This window comes from Neofelis nebulosa, chromosome 4, assembly GCF_028018385.1.
Source record: "Neofelis nebulosa isolate mNeoNeb1 chromosome 4, mNeoNeb1.pri, whole genome shotgun sequence".
Lineage (NCBI taxonomy): Eukaryota > Metazoa > Chordata > Mammalia > Carnivora > Felidae > Neofelis > Neofelis nebulosa.
Genome location: NC_080785.1, coordinates 35,104,497 through 35,125,180, shown reverse-complemented (window position 1 = coordinate 35,125,180; position 20,684 = coordinate 35,104,497). Strand labels below are relative to the sequence as shown.

Genomic DNA, 20,684 nt, shown 5'->3' with positions numbered 1-20,684 from the left:
ATGTATCTTATCATTTCTAAAATAAATATGTTACCTGAGGCAAAATAAGCATAATCAGGTGTTTTAGCATTTTATTTTTCAACTAAAGAATTATTTCCTATTATGGTAAGGTTTTAAAACCCATAGCTTAAAAAGAAAGATTGATGTGTGTGTGTATAAATTAAAGTTTACTCAATATACATTCTTCCTTGACAGTATTCTTCTAATTGACTTCAAATCAGGGCCATGACTGAAGGAGAGACTCAACACATTAATAAATTTAATTAATTTGTTTAAGTTGGAAAATCTCCACCAAAAACACAAGATAGATGTCTGTGATCATCACTACTGCTCCCTTACGGCAGCCCACCCTCACTTTTTTTTTTTTAATGTAGAAAATGTAGGTCACCTCAGAAGTCAGTGAGTAATTGTCAGATTACTCTAATTGTCAGATCTCTAATCTTGTGTCCAAAAAGTATACTATAGAATGAATATGATCATTACCAGAAAGCCAGTCAATGTCTTTTGGCTCTACAACAAGACAAGTTGAATTAATAAACAGCTCCAACAAATGCCCTTACAGCAATTTAAGCCTTTCCTAAAATAGAATAGATTAACCATTCCTAGCAAAGGTAAAAGAATTTGCATTCCTTTCATTGGCTTCTGTATTCAACCAATTAACATTTACTGAGTATCTATTGAGTTAACACATCAGCAGACTGAATACTTTGAAGTTTCAAAGAAAGCAGTGGTCTTGGGCCTTGTCCTCAAGGGAAAGTTTCCTAGTAAGAGGCAAGACGTGACATCCATGAAACCATGGTAAGACACATGAAGTCTGCAGTGTCGTCTACAGAAGTATATGCTTGAAAAGCGGAAAGTAGAAAAACCTACAGGTACAGCTCATAGGTGAGGCCATCATTTTTGTGTTTAAAGCAAAAAAAAATTTCCCAGGGACACACAATGAGGAAGCGAGATTATAAAGGCACAGGGCAACAAAATGGGCAAGATAGGGCTTTAGGACAAAAAAATGAAAAATGCAGAATTTGAGGTTTTAAATTCTAAAGATTAAATTTACCTAATTTACAATATAATATATGACTTACCCCATTAGATAGTTTTAGATGGAATTTGCTCTTGTTTTGCTTTTTTTTTTTTGTTTAATTTTATTACTTTGTCATTGTGCTCTTACCAAATGCATATTGCCTTTGTAACTTCAAGGCCCATACTTTTTTTTCTCACATCTGTTTATGGCTAAAATAATCTCTTGCTTTTTATAGAAACATTTCTGCTTCCTTTCCAACTATATGACTTCATTGATTTCTGATGCCTTGGTAGTGAAAAAAGATCTAAGAGGATGTTAGAAAAATATATTCATAGGTGGATATACCTTAGAGAAAATGCAAGCTTTAAAAGTTTGTATAGATATAACCCCCCCCCCCAGAAAAAAATCAGTATCAGAAATTTGGTTATGTTCACTTTTCTTGTATTCCTGAGATAGAACTTTTCAAAGGCAGTTTGTAAAAACATTGTACATAGGGTTTTGTTGTTGTTTTGTTTCATTTTCTATTTTTCCCCAGGCTGTACAAATTGATAGACTTTATTATAAAAGTGAGTTGAGTTTATAAAAACAAACACCACAAGAACGCTTTAAAAGCATTAGGGACAAATATCAAAACCACTGAGACAGTTTGAAGACCAAGAAAATAATATGTAAGGTAGTTTTAATACATTAAGAAGGTAGAAAAGGACATAAATAATCTTGATTTCTGAGTGTGAAATCATAAACACTACAAAGAATTTGCCCCTAGCATCTGGTAACCTGAAAAGTTTTATAAAAATCAGAACTAGTTTGAAGTCGGGTGGGTAAGACCAACTGCTGTTAATATGATTACTTTTTCTCATTATGCCTAGGTCTAGACTAGACTTCAGGTTTTAGCTTCCCATAAGCACTAACACATAATAACAAAAGTATTTAAAAATTAAAAATTAGAGTACAGTTTTTGTTGGAACATAGTACCTTTACAGATTACCAAACTTGTGGTTGGTTTTCCTTTACTCTTATTTTTTTATTCTGTGGTCAATCTACTGTTCATTATTACAACAGCACAGTATTATAGAATGAGCTCACCACACCTAACCTTTATGCTGTAAATTGAAGTTAAATTGCTAACTCCCATCAGATGCTAATTAAACTATCACTGATTTTATGTAGCACATTGTGCTTTAAATATATATGGCTGAGATACCCAGCAGATGAATTGCTACTTATAGATACTAATAATGAGGATGTTGGTTATTTTTTCAACTTTAATTAACAGGTGTAATACCCACTTGCAAAGATATCATTAAAATGGTATCCAAGATTTACAGAATTTATAATACAGAGTTTGTTACTTATTCCTTTTAGAGTTTGACCTTTTCAAAATGCTGTCTAATATTTGGCCATAAAACCACTGGATTTTCAAAACTTTGTTGCCTTAGCTCACCTTAAAACCTACTTTCTCTACGAAGTGCTTCTGCGTTATTGAAAATGGAAAACGTTTCACTCATGCTACTATACCAACTGCAAAAACAAAACTAAAGTAAATGTGTGACTTCTGGTTTCTGGTCCAGAATGTAAAGAGCTTAAAAGTAGCTACTTCATCCTACAATCAAGTTAAAAACTAAACAGACTAAAAACTCAACAACTCTTCTTAGATCTGTCAGAATAGTGAGGTCACAGGGAAAATTGTTGCCCCCTTCCAAACTGGAGAGACAGACAAACAGATACAGAGAACCACAACTTACCCAAGCAGAAATCCAGGAGCAGAAAACTTCTTGGGAACCAGTAGCATGGGAGGAAAACCTAAACTGTAATGATAAATTGCTGGAGGCCCAGTGAGGACAAGACTAAGAGTTAAGAGATCTAGAAGTACCCAGACATATGGAGCCTCCCACTTTTATCAGTTTTATCTCCAGGAGCTCTACCAGGCTCTCACAATGAATAATCAGAGAAAAATTCCCTTCTATTTCTAACAAAGGTAGGGGAAAATAACCATTTGAAATACACCAGAGCACTGTTTTTCTTAACAAGACCTTCTCTCAGGAGAAACTATTTTACTAGATCCTACTCTACTTGGGAAATGGAAATACCCAATGTCAGCCCCATGTAGACATCTTGTCCCACCTATGGTATGTGAAAATGGGAATTGAGAAGGTGTGAAGTTCACAGTCCAAAGGCATGGATGGGCTCACCGAAAGACTGGGACCTAATCAGGATTATAGAATGTTTCCCTCCCCCCCCCCATAACTTACCACTATATTACTAAAGGCCTATTTATAGCAGCTTCTTTCACCCAATACATCATGTCCACTTTTCAACAAAAAGATTACAAGGCATACTAAAAGGCAAAAAACCCCACAGTTTGAGGAGAGTAACATATAAGACCTGAGTCAGATATGGCATGGATGATTAACATGCTAAGGGGTTTAGTAGAAAAAGTATACAACATGCAAGAACAGATGACTAACATAATCTTAAAATAGAATTAGAAAGAAATGCTAAAGATCAAAAATACTGTTACAGTAGTAAGGAATACCTTTGACAGGCTCATTGATAGACCGGACGTGACTGAGGAAAGAAATTCTGAGTTTAATGATATGACAATTAGAAAATTTCAAAGCTGAAAAGGAAAGAGAAAAAGATTGGAAAAGGCATAACAGAATATTAAAGAACTGTGGGACAACTACATGAGGTATAACATACACGTAATGGGAACACCAGAAGAAGGCAGAGAGAGAGGAACAGAAGAAATATTTGAAGCAATAATGACTGAGAATTTCCCCCAAATCAATGTCAGACACCAAACCATAGATCCAGGAAGCTTAGAGAACACCAAACAGGGAAATGCTTCAAAGATTACACTAGGCATATTATATTCAAACTTTAAAAACCCAAAGATAAAGAAAAAATGTTGAAAGAGGCCACAACAGGGAAAAAAAACACCTTATCTATCCAAGGGCAAAAGCAAACATGCAAACAAAAAGAGAGTAGAGTGAAATATTTAAAGTGTTGAAAGAAAAAAACAACAACCTAGCAACCTGCAAAATTATCCTTGAAAATTGAGGAAAAATAAAGACTATTTCGAACAAGCAAAAAATAAAGAAATTTGTTGCCAGTAGACCTGTCTTAAAAGAATTATTAATAGAAGTTCTTTAGAGAGAAAGAAAATGATACTTGGATCTACATAAAGAAGGGAAAAGCATAGGAGAATAAATAAGTGAAGATAAAATAAAAGCTTGTAGTTTTCTTATTCTTAATTGATCTAACAGAAAAACAGTTTATTCAGAATAATAGTAGCAATGAACTTGATTATGTACACTTGTGTGTGTGTGTGTGTGTGTGTGTGTGTGAGAGAGAGAGAGAGAGAGAGAGAGAGAGAGAGAATGCTTATGTACAAGTGAAATGGATGACAGCAATCATAAAAGAACAAAAGGGAGAAAATTAAGATTATTTTGTTATTATAAAGTACATTCCCTACCATGAAGTGATATAGTGGTATTTCAAAGTGGACTTGGATTTGTTGTTAAAGTATATTGTAAACTCTAGGGAAAATAATAAAAAAGTTTTTTATTATATAATGGATATGCTAAGAAGAGAAAATGGAATCACACAAAATGTTTAGTGAAAACTACAAAATGCAGAAGAAGAGTGGAAGAAAAAGATAGAAACAAAGAACAAGGAAAACAAAGAGAAAACAGTAACAAATATGGTAGATACTAATCCAACTATATCAGTAATCATTTTGAATATCAGTGGTTTATATGTACCAATCAAAAGAGATTGTCAGAGTAGATCAAAGAACAATACCCAACTACATGTTGTTTACAAGAAACTCACTTTAAATACAAAGATTATAATTATATACATATGTTTATGTATTATGTAATATATGGGTTAAAAGTAAATGAAAGACAAAAAATATAAGATATACCATACTAACACTAATTAACAGAAAGTAGGAATATCTACATCAATTTCAGACATAGTACATCTATGAGCAAAGAAAATTATCGGGGATAAAGAGAGCCATTACATAATGATAAGGAGGTCAATTCTATAAGAAAACATAATAATCCTTAATATGTATGGATTTAACTATAGAATACATGAAATAAGATGCGATACAATTTCAAGGAGAAATAGATGAATCCACTATTAGACTTGGAGACTTCAACACCTATATATCAAAAATGGACAGATGCAGCAGGCAGAAAATAACTAAGGACACACTTGAATTCAATATCATTCATCAACTGGATATAATTGACATCTATAGGCTACTTCATCCAAAAACAACAAAATGCATATTTTTTAAAGTTCTTATGGAATATTCACCAACATAGACCACACTCTGGACCATAAAACACATCCGAATAAATTTAAAAGAATAGAAATCATATATTGTATGCCCTCAGACCACAGATTTAGACTAGAAATCAATAATAGAAGACAGCATGAAATCTCAAAATATTTAGAGATTCAACATACTTGTAAATAACAATAGGTCAAAGAAAAAAAATCAATAGAAATTTAAAAATATTTTGAACTAAATGAAAATTAACATACAACAAATGAAATGAAAATTAAGTGCTTAGAGGGATATTTATAGCACTGCATTCATATATTAGAAAAGAAGAGATCTAAAAGCAGTAATCTAAGGTTCCACATTAGGAAATTAGAAAAAGAAGACAAAATTAAATCCAAAGTAAACAAAAGAAAACAAATAATAAAAATTAAATCAGAAATCAATGAACTTTAAAACAAGAAATTAATACAGAAAAACAACAAAACCAAAATCTTGCTTTTTGAAAATATTGATAAAATCAATAAACCTCTAGTGAAACTAAGAATAAAAGAAAGAAGACACAAATTATCGATATCAGAAATGAAAGAGGGATGTTACTACAGATCCCAAGGACATTAAAAAGACAATAAAGAATATTATAAACAACTCTATCCTCACATTTGCTAAAATTCATACAAGAACTAGACAATGTGAAGAGACCTGTACCTATTAAAGTAATTGAATCAATAATTAATAGCCTTTCAAAACAGAAAGGACTAGGCCCAGATAGACTCACAGGTGAATTCTACCAAATATTTAAGGAAGAAATTATCCCAATTCTCTATAATATCTTCCAGAAGACAGAAGCAGAAGGAATATATCCTAACTTATTCTATAAGGCCGGCATTACCCAAAGACATTACAAGGAAAGAAAACTACACACCAAGATTTCTCATGAACATAGATGCAAAAATCTTCAATACATTGTAGTATTAGCAAATTGCCTCCAACAATGTATAAAAACAATTATACACCATGACCAACTGGGATTTAACCCAGGTATGCAAGACTGGTTCTACACTTAAAAATCAATGAGGGGCGCTTGGGTGGCGCAGTCGGTTAAGCGTCCGACTTCAGCCAGGTCACGATCTCGCGGTCTGTGAGTTCGAGCCCCGCGTCAGGCTCTGGGCTGATGGCTCGGAGCCTGGAGCCTGTTTCCGATTCTGTGTCTCCCTCTCTCTCTGCCCCTCCCCCATTCATGCTCTGTCTCTCTCTGTCCCAAAAATAAATAAAAAACGTTGAAAAAAAAATTAAAAAAAAAATCAATGAATATAATCCATTACTTCAACAGGCTAAAGAAGAAAAAATCACATAATCATATCAATAGATACAGAAAAGCATTTGACAAAATCCAACACCCGTTTATGGTAAAAACTCTCAGCAAAGTAGAAATAGAGGAGAACTTCCTCAACTTGATAAAGAATATCTACAAAAATTCCAACATCTAATATTAAACTGAACTGTGTGAAACAAATCTTTCTCACTAAGGTCAAGAACAAAGCAAAGAGGGTCACCTGGGTGGCTTAGTCAGTTGAGTGACCCACTCTTGATTTTGGCTCAGGTCATGATCCAAGGGTTGTGGGATCAAGCCCTGCATTGGGCTCCACACTGAGCATGGAGCCTGCTTGGGATTCTCTCTCTCTCTCTTTCTGCTCCTTTCCTCCTCTACCCTTCTTCTTCTCTCCTCCTCTCCTCCCTTGTTAGCTTTCTCTCTCTCTCAAAATAAATAAATAAACATTTAAAAAAAAACGAAGAAAAGAACAAAGATATTGCCTCTCACCAATGCCTTCCAGCATCTTCTTAAAAGTCCTAACTAATGTAATAAAACAAAGCAAAACAAAGAGCTAATAAAATATACATAGTGGAAAGGAAGAAATAAAACTGCCTTTGTTCATACATGACATGATCCTCTATGTAGAAAATTAGAAAGAAAGAGTATGTTTAGTTTTATTTAAAAACAAACAAAAAACAAACAAACAAACACCAAACTGTCTTCCTAAGGGGCTGTCCCAATTTGCATTTCCACCAGCAGTAAATAAGAATTTCTGTTGCTTCACATCCTTGTCAGCATTTGGTATTGTATTAGTGTTTTAGATTTTGGACATTATAATATGTTTGTCATAGTATCTCATTTTGGTTTTAATTTGAAATTCCCTAATGGCATATGATATTGAACATCTTTCCATACACTTAAATGACATTTGTATATCTTCTTTAGTGAGGTATTTGCTCAGATCTTTTGCCCAATTTTTAATTGGGTCATTTCTTAATTGTTATTTTATGAGTTGTTTTTTCTTGATTTTTTAAAATTATGCTTGTTAGTTGAAGCAAAAATTATAATGCCATCTGATGTGAGCTCAAAATATGTAGAAAAAATTAAGAAAATTATATTTTAAATGTTGGCAGGGTAAAAAGACCAAAATGGAGGTCAATATTCTACACTTTATTCAAAGCACTAAAATGTCAATTCTAGCATATTCTGTGACATATGTAGCTAGTGACAGTAAATATATGTATACTGTAATATACTATAGCAATCATCAAAATGATATGTTGATATATAGTCAAAAACATGGTAAATAAGTCAAATGAAATTCTGAAAAAAATCTTTCAGTAACCTACTGGAAGGAAAGAAAAAGAAAACAAAAGAGTAAGAAACAGAGGGAACAAATCGCAAACAAATAAAATACAAGGCTTACTCCCTAAAATATCAATAATTGCATTAATTTTAATTGTTTCAACTATGTCAATTAAAAGACAGAAAAGCAGAATGGATAAAAAACATATTTCTAAAAAATGATATATGCAGATTGAAAGGATTAAAAAAAGATATACCATGCAAACCTTAACTTAAAAAAAAAAAAGAGTATCTCTTTTAATATCATATAAAATGAACTTCTGAGAAGAAACTTACCAACAACAAAGAATATTACATAATAAAAGGGTCAGTCTACCAAGAAGACATAGTGATCCTACATGTATATATATAAAACAACACAGCATGGGGTGCCTGGGTGGCTCAGTCGGTTAAGAGTTCAACTTCAGCTCAGGTCATGATCTCACAGCTTGTGAGTTCAAGTCCTGAGTCAGGCTCTGTGCTGGCAGCTCAGAGTCTGGAGCCTGATTTGGATTATGTGTCTCCCTCTCTCTGCCCCTTCCCCAGCTCACACTCTGTCTGTCTCTCTCAAAAATAAATAATCATTTAAAAAAATTTTTTTAAATAAAGCAACACAGCATCAAAATACATGAAACAATAACTGATAGAACTGAAAGGAAAAACAGACAAATCCACAGCTTTAACTGGGGATTTCAACACTCTATAACTGTTAAATTAAATTTATAATTTGAAATTTACAAAAACGAAATCTCTAGGCCCAGATGGATTCAATGGTGGAATCTACCAAACATTTTTAAATAAGGGTTGACACCACCTCAACATAATCTCTACCAGAAAATAGAAGAGAAACTAACATTTTCCAATTCACTGTGTGAGGTCAGTGTTATCCTAATATCAAAGTCACACAAAAACAATACAAAAAAAAAATGAAAAGAAAAAAAACTATAGGTCAATATCTTTCAAGGGCTTAAATGCAAAAGTCCTCAACAAAATATCAGTGAATTGAATAAACAGAGTATACATAGCAATATACAAACAGAGTTCTTAAACATGACAGCAAAAACACAATCCATAAAGGGAATGATTAATAAATTGGATGCTATCCAAATTAAAAAAGTTTGCTCTGTCAAAGATCTTTTTAAAAAGATAAAAAGACAAACTATAGGCTGGGGTAAAATTTGACAAAGGACTTGTATTTAAAATGTATAGAAAGAGGAATTAGTTTTATTGATCTTTACATTATTTACACAATTCTCTTGTAGATTTACAGAATTTAGCACAATATTCCAGTAATGGATGTATTGTGTTAAGGAATCAGAAAGATAAGTTTCTACCAGCAATATGGCAGCAATATGTGGTAGATTATTACAGTTGAAGCACCCCAAAAAAAAAAAAAAAGAAAGAAAGAAAAAAAAAAACCTCTCTGTATCTGCTCCATTTTATGGTCTTCTACATCGACTCTGGACTTAACCATGAGTTTGGCCCAATAGGACAATATGCAAGCAGAAATATAAAATAATTTCCTCATTATGGCTAGCCCCCTTTCTTCTTGCTTTTAGAATACTGCTACATATGAAGAAATCAAGTTATTCTACAGACAAATGGCCAGCAGACAGTCAACACCAAAACCAGACTTCTGGGGGAGGCTATCTTAGACCATCAATCCCCAGGATAATCACGATAGTAAGTCAACTGAACAGCAAAAGAAGAACCACTAAAATAATCTAGCCTATATTGCTAACCTACAGAATTATAAAGAGGTAAAAGAGTAGTTTACTACTTACACCAAATGTTTAAGTCTTACTTAAACATAATTAAATGGGTTGCCCCAATTATGTAATTGAGTAGATTAATTTTAATTCTAATTTTAAAAGACTTTCACAATTATACCATTCTAACTTTTTTCAATCTGAGTTTGTCATGGTATTCTGAAATCACTGAAGAGGGTAACACCACCAATGTAGATTGTTTGGGAAATTGAATTAAGTGTGAATTTATTCAGAACCTACCTTGCATATTGCATTTTCAACTTGCCAATGATGGTTCTAATAATGAATAGAGCCATTATTGCTCCCAATTTTTGGCTCTAAATTCTGCCTGCCTTCTTACCATCAAACAGCTAAAAATCAACAAATTCAGAGTTTACTCAGAATGAATTAATATTTTACCAAATACACTTTTATACAAAGATTCAAATCTTGAACCATTATGGAATTTTCTTACCAACAGTTTGAAATAATGTAAAGAAGAAGAACCAATTGCCAAACATGGGGATCAACACTCTTAAAAGATTAAAATGTTCATCTGTCATTGTAATTTTGCCAAATAATAAGTTATTAAGAGTGATTTGTGGAATTTACTATTCAAGCTATTATTTAGGTCAATCTGGTAAGCACATTAATATGAAAAACATCTCTTTTTTCACCATCTTAGCTACAATAAACTTAAAATATGCCAATCTTCACGCTTTAGGGCATAATTTGGTTACCAGCTGGGGTCAGGAAGAAATTTTCCCCATAGTGTAGTATTGCCAATTACCATAGGTGTAGAGAGAACAAGAGAAAGAGTCAGGGGGTTACAGGGCCCTCTAAAGCATCTGGTATTGGATGCTCTCTGAGTGAGAATTCAGGATAAGATGAAACATTCAATTGTTCCTGTATGTCAATTTTGATATTCCTATGAGCTGCCAATATGACACTGCTGCCACAAGGGAAGGATTTCCTACAGAACAGATGTCACTTACAGTATTATGTGGGCTATCTATCTCAACAAATAATTGCTAGGCACTTCTGCCCTATGGCAAGGGTCTGAAAATATGTTAGGGTGGGAACACACCATACAAGCAGATGGGCATAGATAAAAGAAAGAGCAGGAGCACACGGAGTCTGAAATGTCTGTGTAAAAGCCAGCTGGGGTACTGAAACAGATGTCTTTCCTTATCTTCAGTGACTACAGCCCAAGATCAGAATTTTCCAGTTATTAGTTATTTGGAAGTCCTATTCTAAAATTTCTTTAGGTGAGTATGTGTTATAGAAGGCTCTAATTTATTAAGACAAAGAAACTTTAACTTTTTGATGTAAACTGCAATTTCCATTTGAAATGAATTCATTTGCTTAAGGCCTGAAATGATAGGAGACTCCCAACACCAGTGCCCCCTACTTCTACCTCTCCCACACCCTCCCCCCCAAAAAAGGAAAAGAAAAAGAAAAAGGAAAAGAAAAAAAACTAAGCTGGGATAAGAGAATGGACACAAAGACTGATAATGAATGACAAAGTACAATTGAGATGGGACTTGCCTGAGAGACAGCAAGAGAGGGAAGAGTTCTTTTAAAATATCAGTTAAGGGAATCAAAGAAAGCAAGATCTTTTTTCTGATGAAAGGGAAAAAGTTAATAACAGTGAAAGAAGGCAATTGCAATATGCCCCAACTGTAATGGAAGAAAAAAAAACGAAAGTAGAATTAGAAAGTAACCATTTTAAATAAGTTTAACATACACTATGTATCTTTCACACTTTACACAATTCAAGGATTACAGTTTTTAAAACATTTAAACTATTTGCCCCAATGGCAGACCTGACTGACTATAAAAATAATTGGTTAAAGAAAGAGGAGGAGTGTTTTTGTTCACAAGAACCAGCAAAGGAATTTTTACTTTTAAAATAGCATTCATTGCAGAAAAAAGCTTGGGGGTGGGGATGGGGGACAATATGAATATATTGTAAGTTATTCACAGGAAATAGATGATACCTCAGAATTAGAAAATGCTTGAGGGTGTTATTGATACATTTCTATGGCTATAATTGGACACAAGTAATAAGTGCTTTGAAAATTTTCTAGACCAAAATAATTTGGCCATTCAGCAATGTCTGAAAACTGTGATTCAATGAAACATTTGTTCATGTGTTGGAGCAGATCCAAAGATGATTCCCAAAGAAAATTATAAGCTTTGTTGCTAGTAACACTTTTTGTGTATTTTAATCTTAAGGAATATATTTTTGATCTTCAGATGTTAATCCTAACACATCCCTCTGTTTCAAAGTTTAATAATATTCCATTCTCAATCATTAATATGGAAAAACAGGGCACAAAGTTCTTATTGGAGAATATAATCTTAAATTTGCTTCTAGCTATAGTCCAGCTGAGGAAAGTATAATGTAAGGGAAATTGCCTAAAGATCAATCATTCACTTTTCTGAGTACTCAAAGAAAGACAAGAGGAGTCAGGACACAACCTCCTCTAAGCAACTTAAGTAGGTTAAACTTTACCTGAAAGGGAATGGGAATCCACTGAAAAGCTTTTGTTGGTGTGTTTGCTTATTTGGGAACAGGATACTACAGTCACATTTACAGGGTGAAAGATCCTTAGGGATACATGGCTGGAAAGATTGGATGGAAACAAGACAGGCAGTTAGGACCTCAGTAGGGAGCATTATAGTCAAATACATGAGAAAAGATAATTAACTTGAGTAGGATAATGGCAGCAGCAGTAGAGAAAAGTGGATAGATTTGAGAACTATTTATAAGGTAAACTCAACAGTATGAGGGAAACTCAGTAAGAATTTGCAATAACAGAGACAAATGGGTTGAAAGGATGAACCCCGTTTTCGTTTTTGTTTTGCTTTTTGTTTTTCCTCTTTACATTTATTTATTTTTGATAGAGAGAGACAGTTCACAAATGGGGAAGGGGCAGAGAAAGAAGGAGACACAGAATCTGAAACAGGCTCCAGGCTCCCGAGCCTTCAGCAGAGAGCCCGACACAGGGCTTGGACTCACAAACCATGAGATCATGACCTGAGCAGAAGTCGGACACTTAACCGACTGAGCCACCCAGGCACCCCAAGATGAGCCCAGTTTAAGGATTGAGCAAGAGCATGGATAAGTATTCCAGTTATGAAGTACAAAACACTGAGCGATGAGCAGGGTCTTTGTTTTATTTTATTTGTGAAGGCACTGGGAGCCACTAGATTACTAATCTAATTTGGGCCATATTGAGTTTGAAAGACATCCAGGTAAAAGAAGCAGAATATTTGGCTGTAGGCTCAGAGGATGTCAGCTATAACCTGTGTAGATTAAAGCATTTACATTTATTGAAACCATGGTAGTGGATTAATTAGCCTGGGGATAGTGTGAAAAGTCATCCTCCCCCCAAAAGTAACCCCCAAAGCAGAGTTTTAAGGAAAATCCTTTATAAAACAAATATATTGATAAGCACCTACTCAGTTCTAGTCCTCAGAGCTGTATCTACAAGATAGACAAGATCCTTTCTCCCATGAAGCTTACATTTTCAGTGGTTGAGCCAAATAATCAGTAAACAAGTAAACAACACCCAAACCCTTCAACATGATAGGTTAGTTATTTTTAGATACTTTGAAAAGCTGTATAGAAAATAAAACAGCATATGGTGGGAACAAGTGCCTGGAATGTGGTGGAACAATTTAAGGGAGGGTGACAAGATGGAACATGTCTAAGAAAGCAGGAGGGAACATTTGGAGCCCCAAGGGAATAGATGGGTCTCCAATGGACTAAGGCAAAGTGTTGTAACTAGAGCCAAACAAGAGAAGGAAAACTAGTTTTATCTCCACTAGCAAGTGAAAAGTGTATCTGCCCAAACTGCTGCTTACACAGTGTGTAATCAGACTGGAGAAGTCTCAAAAAAGTTGTGGACAGACAGTCCCTTGAATTTAAACAGAAGAAAGTTGAAAGAAAAGCCAGAGAGATTGAGAACTATTGAATCTAGAGAGAGAAAACAATTAACAAAACCCCAAGACATCTCCTTAAATCTTGCACTGAATCTCAGCTTGTATGGTTATAGATTAATATTTTAAATGTGATTGGAAGTGGAGATGTATACTATTTCTGCCTTTCTCAGTTATTTATGTTTGAAATTTCACCCATAGGATCAGTTAACACAAAAAGATACCATTATTCAACTACTGGAAGCTAATAGAAATAATTAGCATATATATATCTGCACCTACATATTTTAAAAAATAATTGAAAATGAAGACAGTAGCATTGCCACTAAAAATTAGCAAAACAAAGTTATCTGCTGAGTGTATGTTATTTTTGACCTTTAATGATTTTTTTTGGTCAATTCCCATGATGTATTTTCCAGTAACCATGAGAACTTTGAAAAGGTGGCTGCTAGTCATAATAATTTATTAAAAGCCTCAAAAAAAGAGACAAGGAAAAATTGAAAATGGACAACAGTCTTCACATTTATGGAGGAAGATTATAAAGTTAAAAGCGACCAATTTTCAAGATAGGTAAAAAGAAATTATGCTAAAATTATAAGCCAATCAGTGAAGAAGAACATTAATATTATAACATCTTTGGAGGCCACAATATGTAACCCCAAAGGGTGTATAATTCTCTCTGCTTCATTACCTAAAATCAAGACAGATCCTGAAAAGTGGGTATTGATTAATAAGAGTCACAGTGAAAGACTGTCTTATACTTGAAGACTGTAAGGAAACAGATGATTCCCACTCTTGCACCCCTTGGTTTCAGTGAGCCATTTTCCTCCATTAGTAAACTCTTGGGCTATAAAGCTATTTCACAGGGTATTAGATGCTATGAGTCTCAGATGTATAATAATGAATAATGTATAATTCAGAAAACACAATGGGGATTAGGTGCCTTCTTTAGGCTTCTTGATCATGAAGATGATCATAACTTGGATGAAAGTTAAGCCCCTGCTACCATTTCATTCATCCATCACTCATTATCAGATAGTAGTAGCTACATTTGCTCAGGTCTGAACCATGCTTTCCTCATATTTATAACAAAATGGAACTTTAGGAGGAAAATGTCTTTATTCTGATAAAAAAAAAAACTTTTCTAGACAATGCATAGTTTTCACTTTATGTGTATTAGCTCTATAGCTTCTGTAATTTCCCTTTTATCAACACTGGAGACAGAGAGACTTTTAAAGTATATAAGTTGTAATACAAAGGACACTTGGCATTATTTCCTTTGTAAGTCTTTGCTTTTTTTTTTGAAGCTAGTGTTGTTAAGAGGTCTTTGAAATAGATAACTTCAAAAGGTTTTTCAGCATAAATGTAAATGAGATTTATCTAGAGGAGATACCCAAATTCTACAGGTTATCTGACAAATTTGGAACACCCAAAGTACAACTAGAAAATTTTATCTAAGCATGGAATATTTAGCAATTGATTCTGTGATTGTTTTCTTTTTTTTTATTACCTTCTCTTGTTCTGTAAATTTTACCCCCATCTCAGGATTAATATCCTTGATATACACCTCTTGTATATTTTCCTTTTCTGCATTCCAACTCCTTGCCCTTCTGCTCATGGTCCCAGAGAAAAGTAAAGGTAAATGTCAACTTGAAAAAGGAATTTTTGAAGTTCATAGCAGGGAGAAGTAATGTTTCCTCCAAAAAAAAAAAAAAAAAAAAAAAAAAAAAAAGAAAAGAAAAAAAGAGAAAAATGTAGAAAGAAGACAAAGGGAAACAAGTCTGTCTAGACATGAAGGTCCTAATTCCCTGTTCTGGGTCAAAGTCGTTAGTGTGTATGTACTGGAGGGTCTGCAAAGAACAGAAGCCCCAAAAGGGAGAAGAAGAAACATGAATGAGAGGAGCTTTTGGTCTGTTTTCCATTTAGAACTCTGAGTGTTGAGTGACCTCAGCATATCAGAAATGGTGACTTAACAAATATTCCTGCAAGCCCCCAGTGGTTAAGAAGTGATATGAGGTGGTCCAGCTTGGACTCTGTGACTGAGGTTAAGGTCGACTGGCATTAACCATTGACCCTGCCTCTGCCAAGGGGACAGGTCATGAATCCCATTAGCCACAGACCTAGCAGTGGAAGCCAACAGGAAGCATGGTCAGAGTACATATAGACATAAGAGGACATAAGCTTCATACCCATGAAAGACAGTATTTGCCAAAAACAGACAGATTTAACCTGAAAGCAATCATTTTAAACTAAAAGGTTTGAAATACATTTAACTAGAAGGTTAAATTGTTCTCCCATTTTTCACTCCCCAATTGCCATCTCCTCTGACCCATCTCTTATCTACCTGTCTCCCAGTAAGGTATGAGTATTCAGAGGGCAGTGGGGAATTCAAGAAAAATTTGAAACTGTTATAGAAAAGAAACAGACTACATTTTTCTCATAATTTTTATCCCTTCTACATTTTATCAACAGAATGAAATTAGATACTTCAAGAGGATAGAGCTTCCACATAGAGTCTGTCCATAAACATTCCACACAGGGCTGGTACATGATAGTGCTTAGAAAGAAATATTTTTCCATTTTAAAGAAGATTCCTATTTTACATACTCTAAAATGACCAAATTTTGTTCTTAAAAATAAATAATAAATATTTATTGAAACGTATCTTATAATGTGTTAAGAAGTCTCATAACATAGTATCTAAAATGTATTTAGCACACTATATGTCCCTAAAGTTTATAATCTTTTACAGTAGCACCCTGCCTGAGTCAAAAGAATGAGGGGGCTGATGATTTCAAACAGAGTTTCAGAGGTGGCATCCTTCATAAAGTCAAACCATATTCTGATCCTTAGCTTTTTCAACCCAGAAATTTAATTTTTACCATATCACATAGTACTGATCAGGTTCTGAGATGCTGGCATATGCTAACCAAAGACAGAGTTGACCAAATGGTCCCATTGGGTAAGGCATGTCTGTCCACATATCACTTCTGCAGAGTCTGGAAACTATCCATTATGTACTGATTTTCATTTCTTTTAATTTTAGAGGCTGATCCAGTTCCCAGTCAGAGACAAAATTTTCTACCTTAGATAAATAACAAAATATTAAGATCTAGAAAAATACTAAAACCAACTTCAAATGTTCATAACAAACTTGACATACTTTAGCTTAATGGGCAAAATTAGACAAAACCTTTCCATCCTGCAGGTATGATTTATTATGTCATATCAGTTTGGGGTGTTACTGGTAGAAAATTAATTAAGACACTGAGAGCAGATATCATGATGGCCTGTGTTAAGAGGCAAAAATTGGGACTACCTCCAAATAGTTTTCTGGAGGTCATATCTGTAGAGTACCCCCCCCCACCCTGCTGATAGTGAAATAAAGCACTATCCCTTCTATCTTTCCCCACAGCCACAGAAGTGAACACCTGCCTAATAGAAACTGAGCATAGCACTCACTACCCCCTAAATGACCAGACCAAGGGATGGAGCTGCGATCCCAGTAAGTCTTTATCTGAAATTTTCACACTGGAGCTAATTAACATAAGCCCCCCTTTTCCTGGGTAGCAAGTTGTGAGAATGTGAGCCTGAAGGGAATGAAGCCTACCCAGTCTGCTGCAAGAAGGAGCTGGTCTGAGAACAAAGACAATATGCAGAGAAAAGCACAGAGGAGAGATAAACACATTCTTAACATATTTGAAGTCCTGGTTCCAGTCACCCCTGATATCAGCTGTCCTTCCTAGTATTAGAAACCAACAAATTCTTTTGGTGGCTTAATCTGCTTCCAAATGGGTTATTCGTACTGGAAATCATCTGAATTCTCACTAATAAACCTAGTGAGAAACTGGTAAACTCCAACTAGGTGGACAAATAATAAGTGTCAACATTGCCCTGGTCATAGAACAAAAACATTCTTGCTGATTGTGATCTTCTGAACTAACTTCTTAAAAATCTCTGAGCTTCAGTTCATTTTCTGCACAATGGGGCTTACAACTACTCTACTGGATTATTAAGAAACTAGGAATAATGTACTTGAAGTGCTTAGCATGATGGCTGTCCCCATAGCACTTGCTTAAAAAGTACCAAGATTTTATTGTTCTGATAATGAGGATGTAAGGAGGATAATGATGATGATTCTAAGAAGACAAAGATTGTAGCACTCACTGTTAAGTGATTTTTCCATGAAAAGTATGCCTGCTTAGGAAGAGAGATGAGAGGTGTGGGGGCATGGGCAAAATGGGTAAAGGTGGTATAGAATATACAGGCTTCCACATATGGAATGAGTAAGTCACAGGGATAAAAGGTACAGCATAGGGAAGCACCTGGGTGCTAAGCCTCTGACTTCATTCAGCTCAGGTCATGATCTCACTGCTCCTGAGTTCGAGCCCCATGTCAGGCTCTGTGCTGACAGCTCTGAGCCTGGAGCCTGCTTCAGATTCTGTGTCTCCCTCTCTCTCTGCTCCTCCCCTGCTTGACTCTGTCTCTCTCAAAACTAAAATAAAAACATAAAAAAAATTTTTTTAAGGTACAGTATAGGGAATATAGCCACTGGTAGTATAATAGCATTGTATTGTGACAGATGGCAGATATATTTGTAGTGAGCATAGCATGGCATATAGTCTTGTTAAATCACTATGCTGCACACCTGAAACTAATGTAATATTGTGTGTCAACTATACTTCAATTAAAAAAAATTAAAACTTAAGCAAAAAATTTAAAAAGGCATTCCTGCCTAAACACATTTTACTAAATAAAGTTAGAAGGACTATAAAAATGTAATAAAGTCAGAAATAATTATAAACCAAAGAGATCCATGACCCCAAAAAGCAATGACTTTTGAAAGCTTAATTTACAATAAATAAGAATTCATGGTTGAAAGTTTACAAGAGGTTCATGGGATACTCGTATTTTCTAAAGAATAGGCTTAATATGAAAGCTAAAGCAAATATAGTCGATATAGGTATTCCCCAAAAATGGATGCAGCAATTCTTCTAGGTCTAACTTAAATGCCTCACAATAATAAAGCCTTCCATGAAATCACTGAACCCATGTACAAGTACAATGCACCACATGTATGTACAGTATTTTTTCAAATGTGTTTATTTATTTACCCTTCTACATTATAAAGTTTTTATAGTAAGATCTCTTATTTGTATCTTATAATTATAGATCAAGAACTCGGTCAAAGGTAGTGGCTCAAAATATGGTATTTAAATGAAACTGAATTCTAGATATGTACTGGCAAGCAGAAAAACAAATGGATTCCAATCTTGCCTCTGCCATCTACGAGGTGTTTTCCCTTGAATGGGTTCCTAGCCTTAGGGTCATACACTCATGGTGTTGACCTTCAAAGTTATGTTCTCTAACCTACTCCCCTGCAAAAAATCCCATCTATAATACATTTGCTACCTTTACACACTAAAATTTAGTAATCTTCATTACTAAAGTAATCTTCAGTCAAACTCCATAACCACTTTTGGCAAAATTATTATCTCTCATATTGAACAATTCAACAAAGCAATGCTTTAAAAGGCCCAATATCAGAGAATTAACAATGCAGACTCAGAATTCTAACTCAAAGATGTCATACTTTCTCTCTACCATACCACTCAGTTGTATTTTAGAAGTCTTGGAATGCTTTTAGAGAGTTTATCATTCTTTTTTTTTTTAAGTTTATTTATTTATTTTTGAGAGAGAGCAAGCAAGTGGGGGTGGGCAGAGAGAGAGGGAGAGAGAGAATCTCAAGCAGGCTCTGCACTGTCAATGCAGAGCCAGATGCAGGGCTTGAACTCATGAAGTGTGAGATCGTGACCTGAGCTGAAACCCAGAGTCAGACACTTAACCGACTAAGCCACCCAGGTGCCTCACAAAGGCTTATCATTCTTAGTAATGTTTCTATTCATAAGGCACACCTCACTGATTGGTTTGGTTTCATATCAAATGAGATGATATGAAACTTCTTTGTAACATATAAAAGGCTCAAAGATATCAACTGGTCTTATTATCACGATGATGATATTGATAATGATGATGATATGAAAGAGAAAATTATGCACTTGAATGCTTTGTCGCTCTAATATTTACATACTTTTAAATGAGCCACTTACTGGGAGCTGGGAGGAGGGTATGGATTTTTATTACTTTTGAGTAAAATTAAAATGTATGGATTTTAGATGTGATTACCTACTGTATTTAGTTAGAAATTATAGCCATAATTTATATATATATACATATATATATATGTATATACATATACATATATGTATATATATATATACAGATGCATACCTTAGAAAAAGATGGTAATTGACTTGAAGAAATTTCTGGTCTTACTGAGAAAAGTCTCTGAAACATTGGTTTGCATGAAAATTGCATGTGGAACTGTGTACGCTGGGCCCTGGATTCCTGGCTGAGTTGAAGTCTCCTCTCCTTTTCTCCTAATTGTTCTTTCTGTTGAAATTGGAGTCCCGTTAGAGCTTGTAACATATTTGTCTTCTTTTCTTCTCACTATTAATGGATGTGGGGAAAAAAAGGATCTCTGCAAAAAACATGCAAAAAATATTTTCTTTTATCACCTAAGATTACATATTGTGAAATAAATCTAGTAAATGATAGGGAGAGCATCTGAAATAGAAAAACAAACTCATTCTTTAATGGTTAAGGTTCACCCATAAAGATACAATTCTTAATGCTCAAGTTAAAAAAAAAAAAAAAAAAAGATGAGAAGAAACAGTTGGCATTCAGCTAACAATTGTGTTTGGAGATTTGTGCCTGACTTTGTTATTCTGAGCAAAGCCAGGTACCAGCCTCTTGGGATTATGTACAAAGGCAAGAAAAAAAGTGGACATGTACAAACCTCAAAGGTGACTGCTGGGTTAATAAAACAGTCTGTTTTCTGTTCACCCACTCTTGCTCTCAGTGTGCAAGTATATTAAAATATGTCAAAAGGAAAACCATTCGCTGTGCAAAAATAATTCAACTACAAGTCACAATTTCCAGCTG

At 34.5% G+C, this 20,684-nt stretch overlaps 1 protein-coding gene across 3 annotated transcripts in view; it reads right to left on the bottom strand.

The window, feature by feature from the left end:
- The window catches only part of TFEC (transcription factor EC), a 141,438-nt gene extending 121,231 nt beyond the window's left edge, over positions 1-20,207 (bottom strand). For all 3 annotated transcript variants that reach the window (XM_058724522.1, XM_058724523.1, XM_058724524.1), the window contains exon 1: positions 19,971-20,207. In XM_058724522.1, coding sequence (XP_058580505.1) covers positions 19,971-20,168 — 198 coding nt within the window. In that variant the 5' untranslated portion in view covers positions 20,169-20,207. The remainder of the gene's footprint in view (positions 1-19,970) is intronic.
- Between the last annotated feature and the right edge of the window lie 477 nt (positions 20,208-20,684).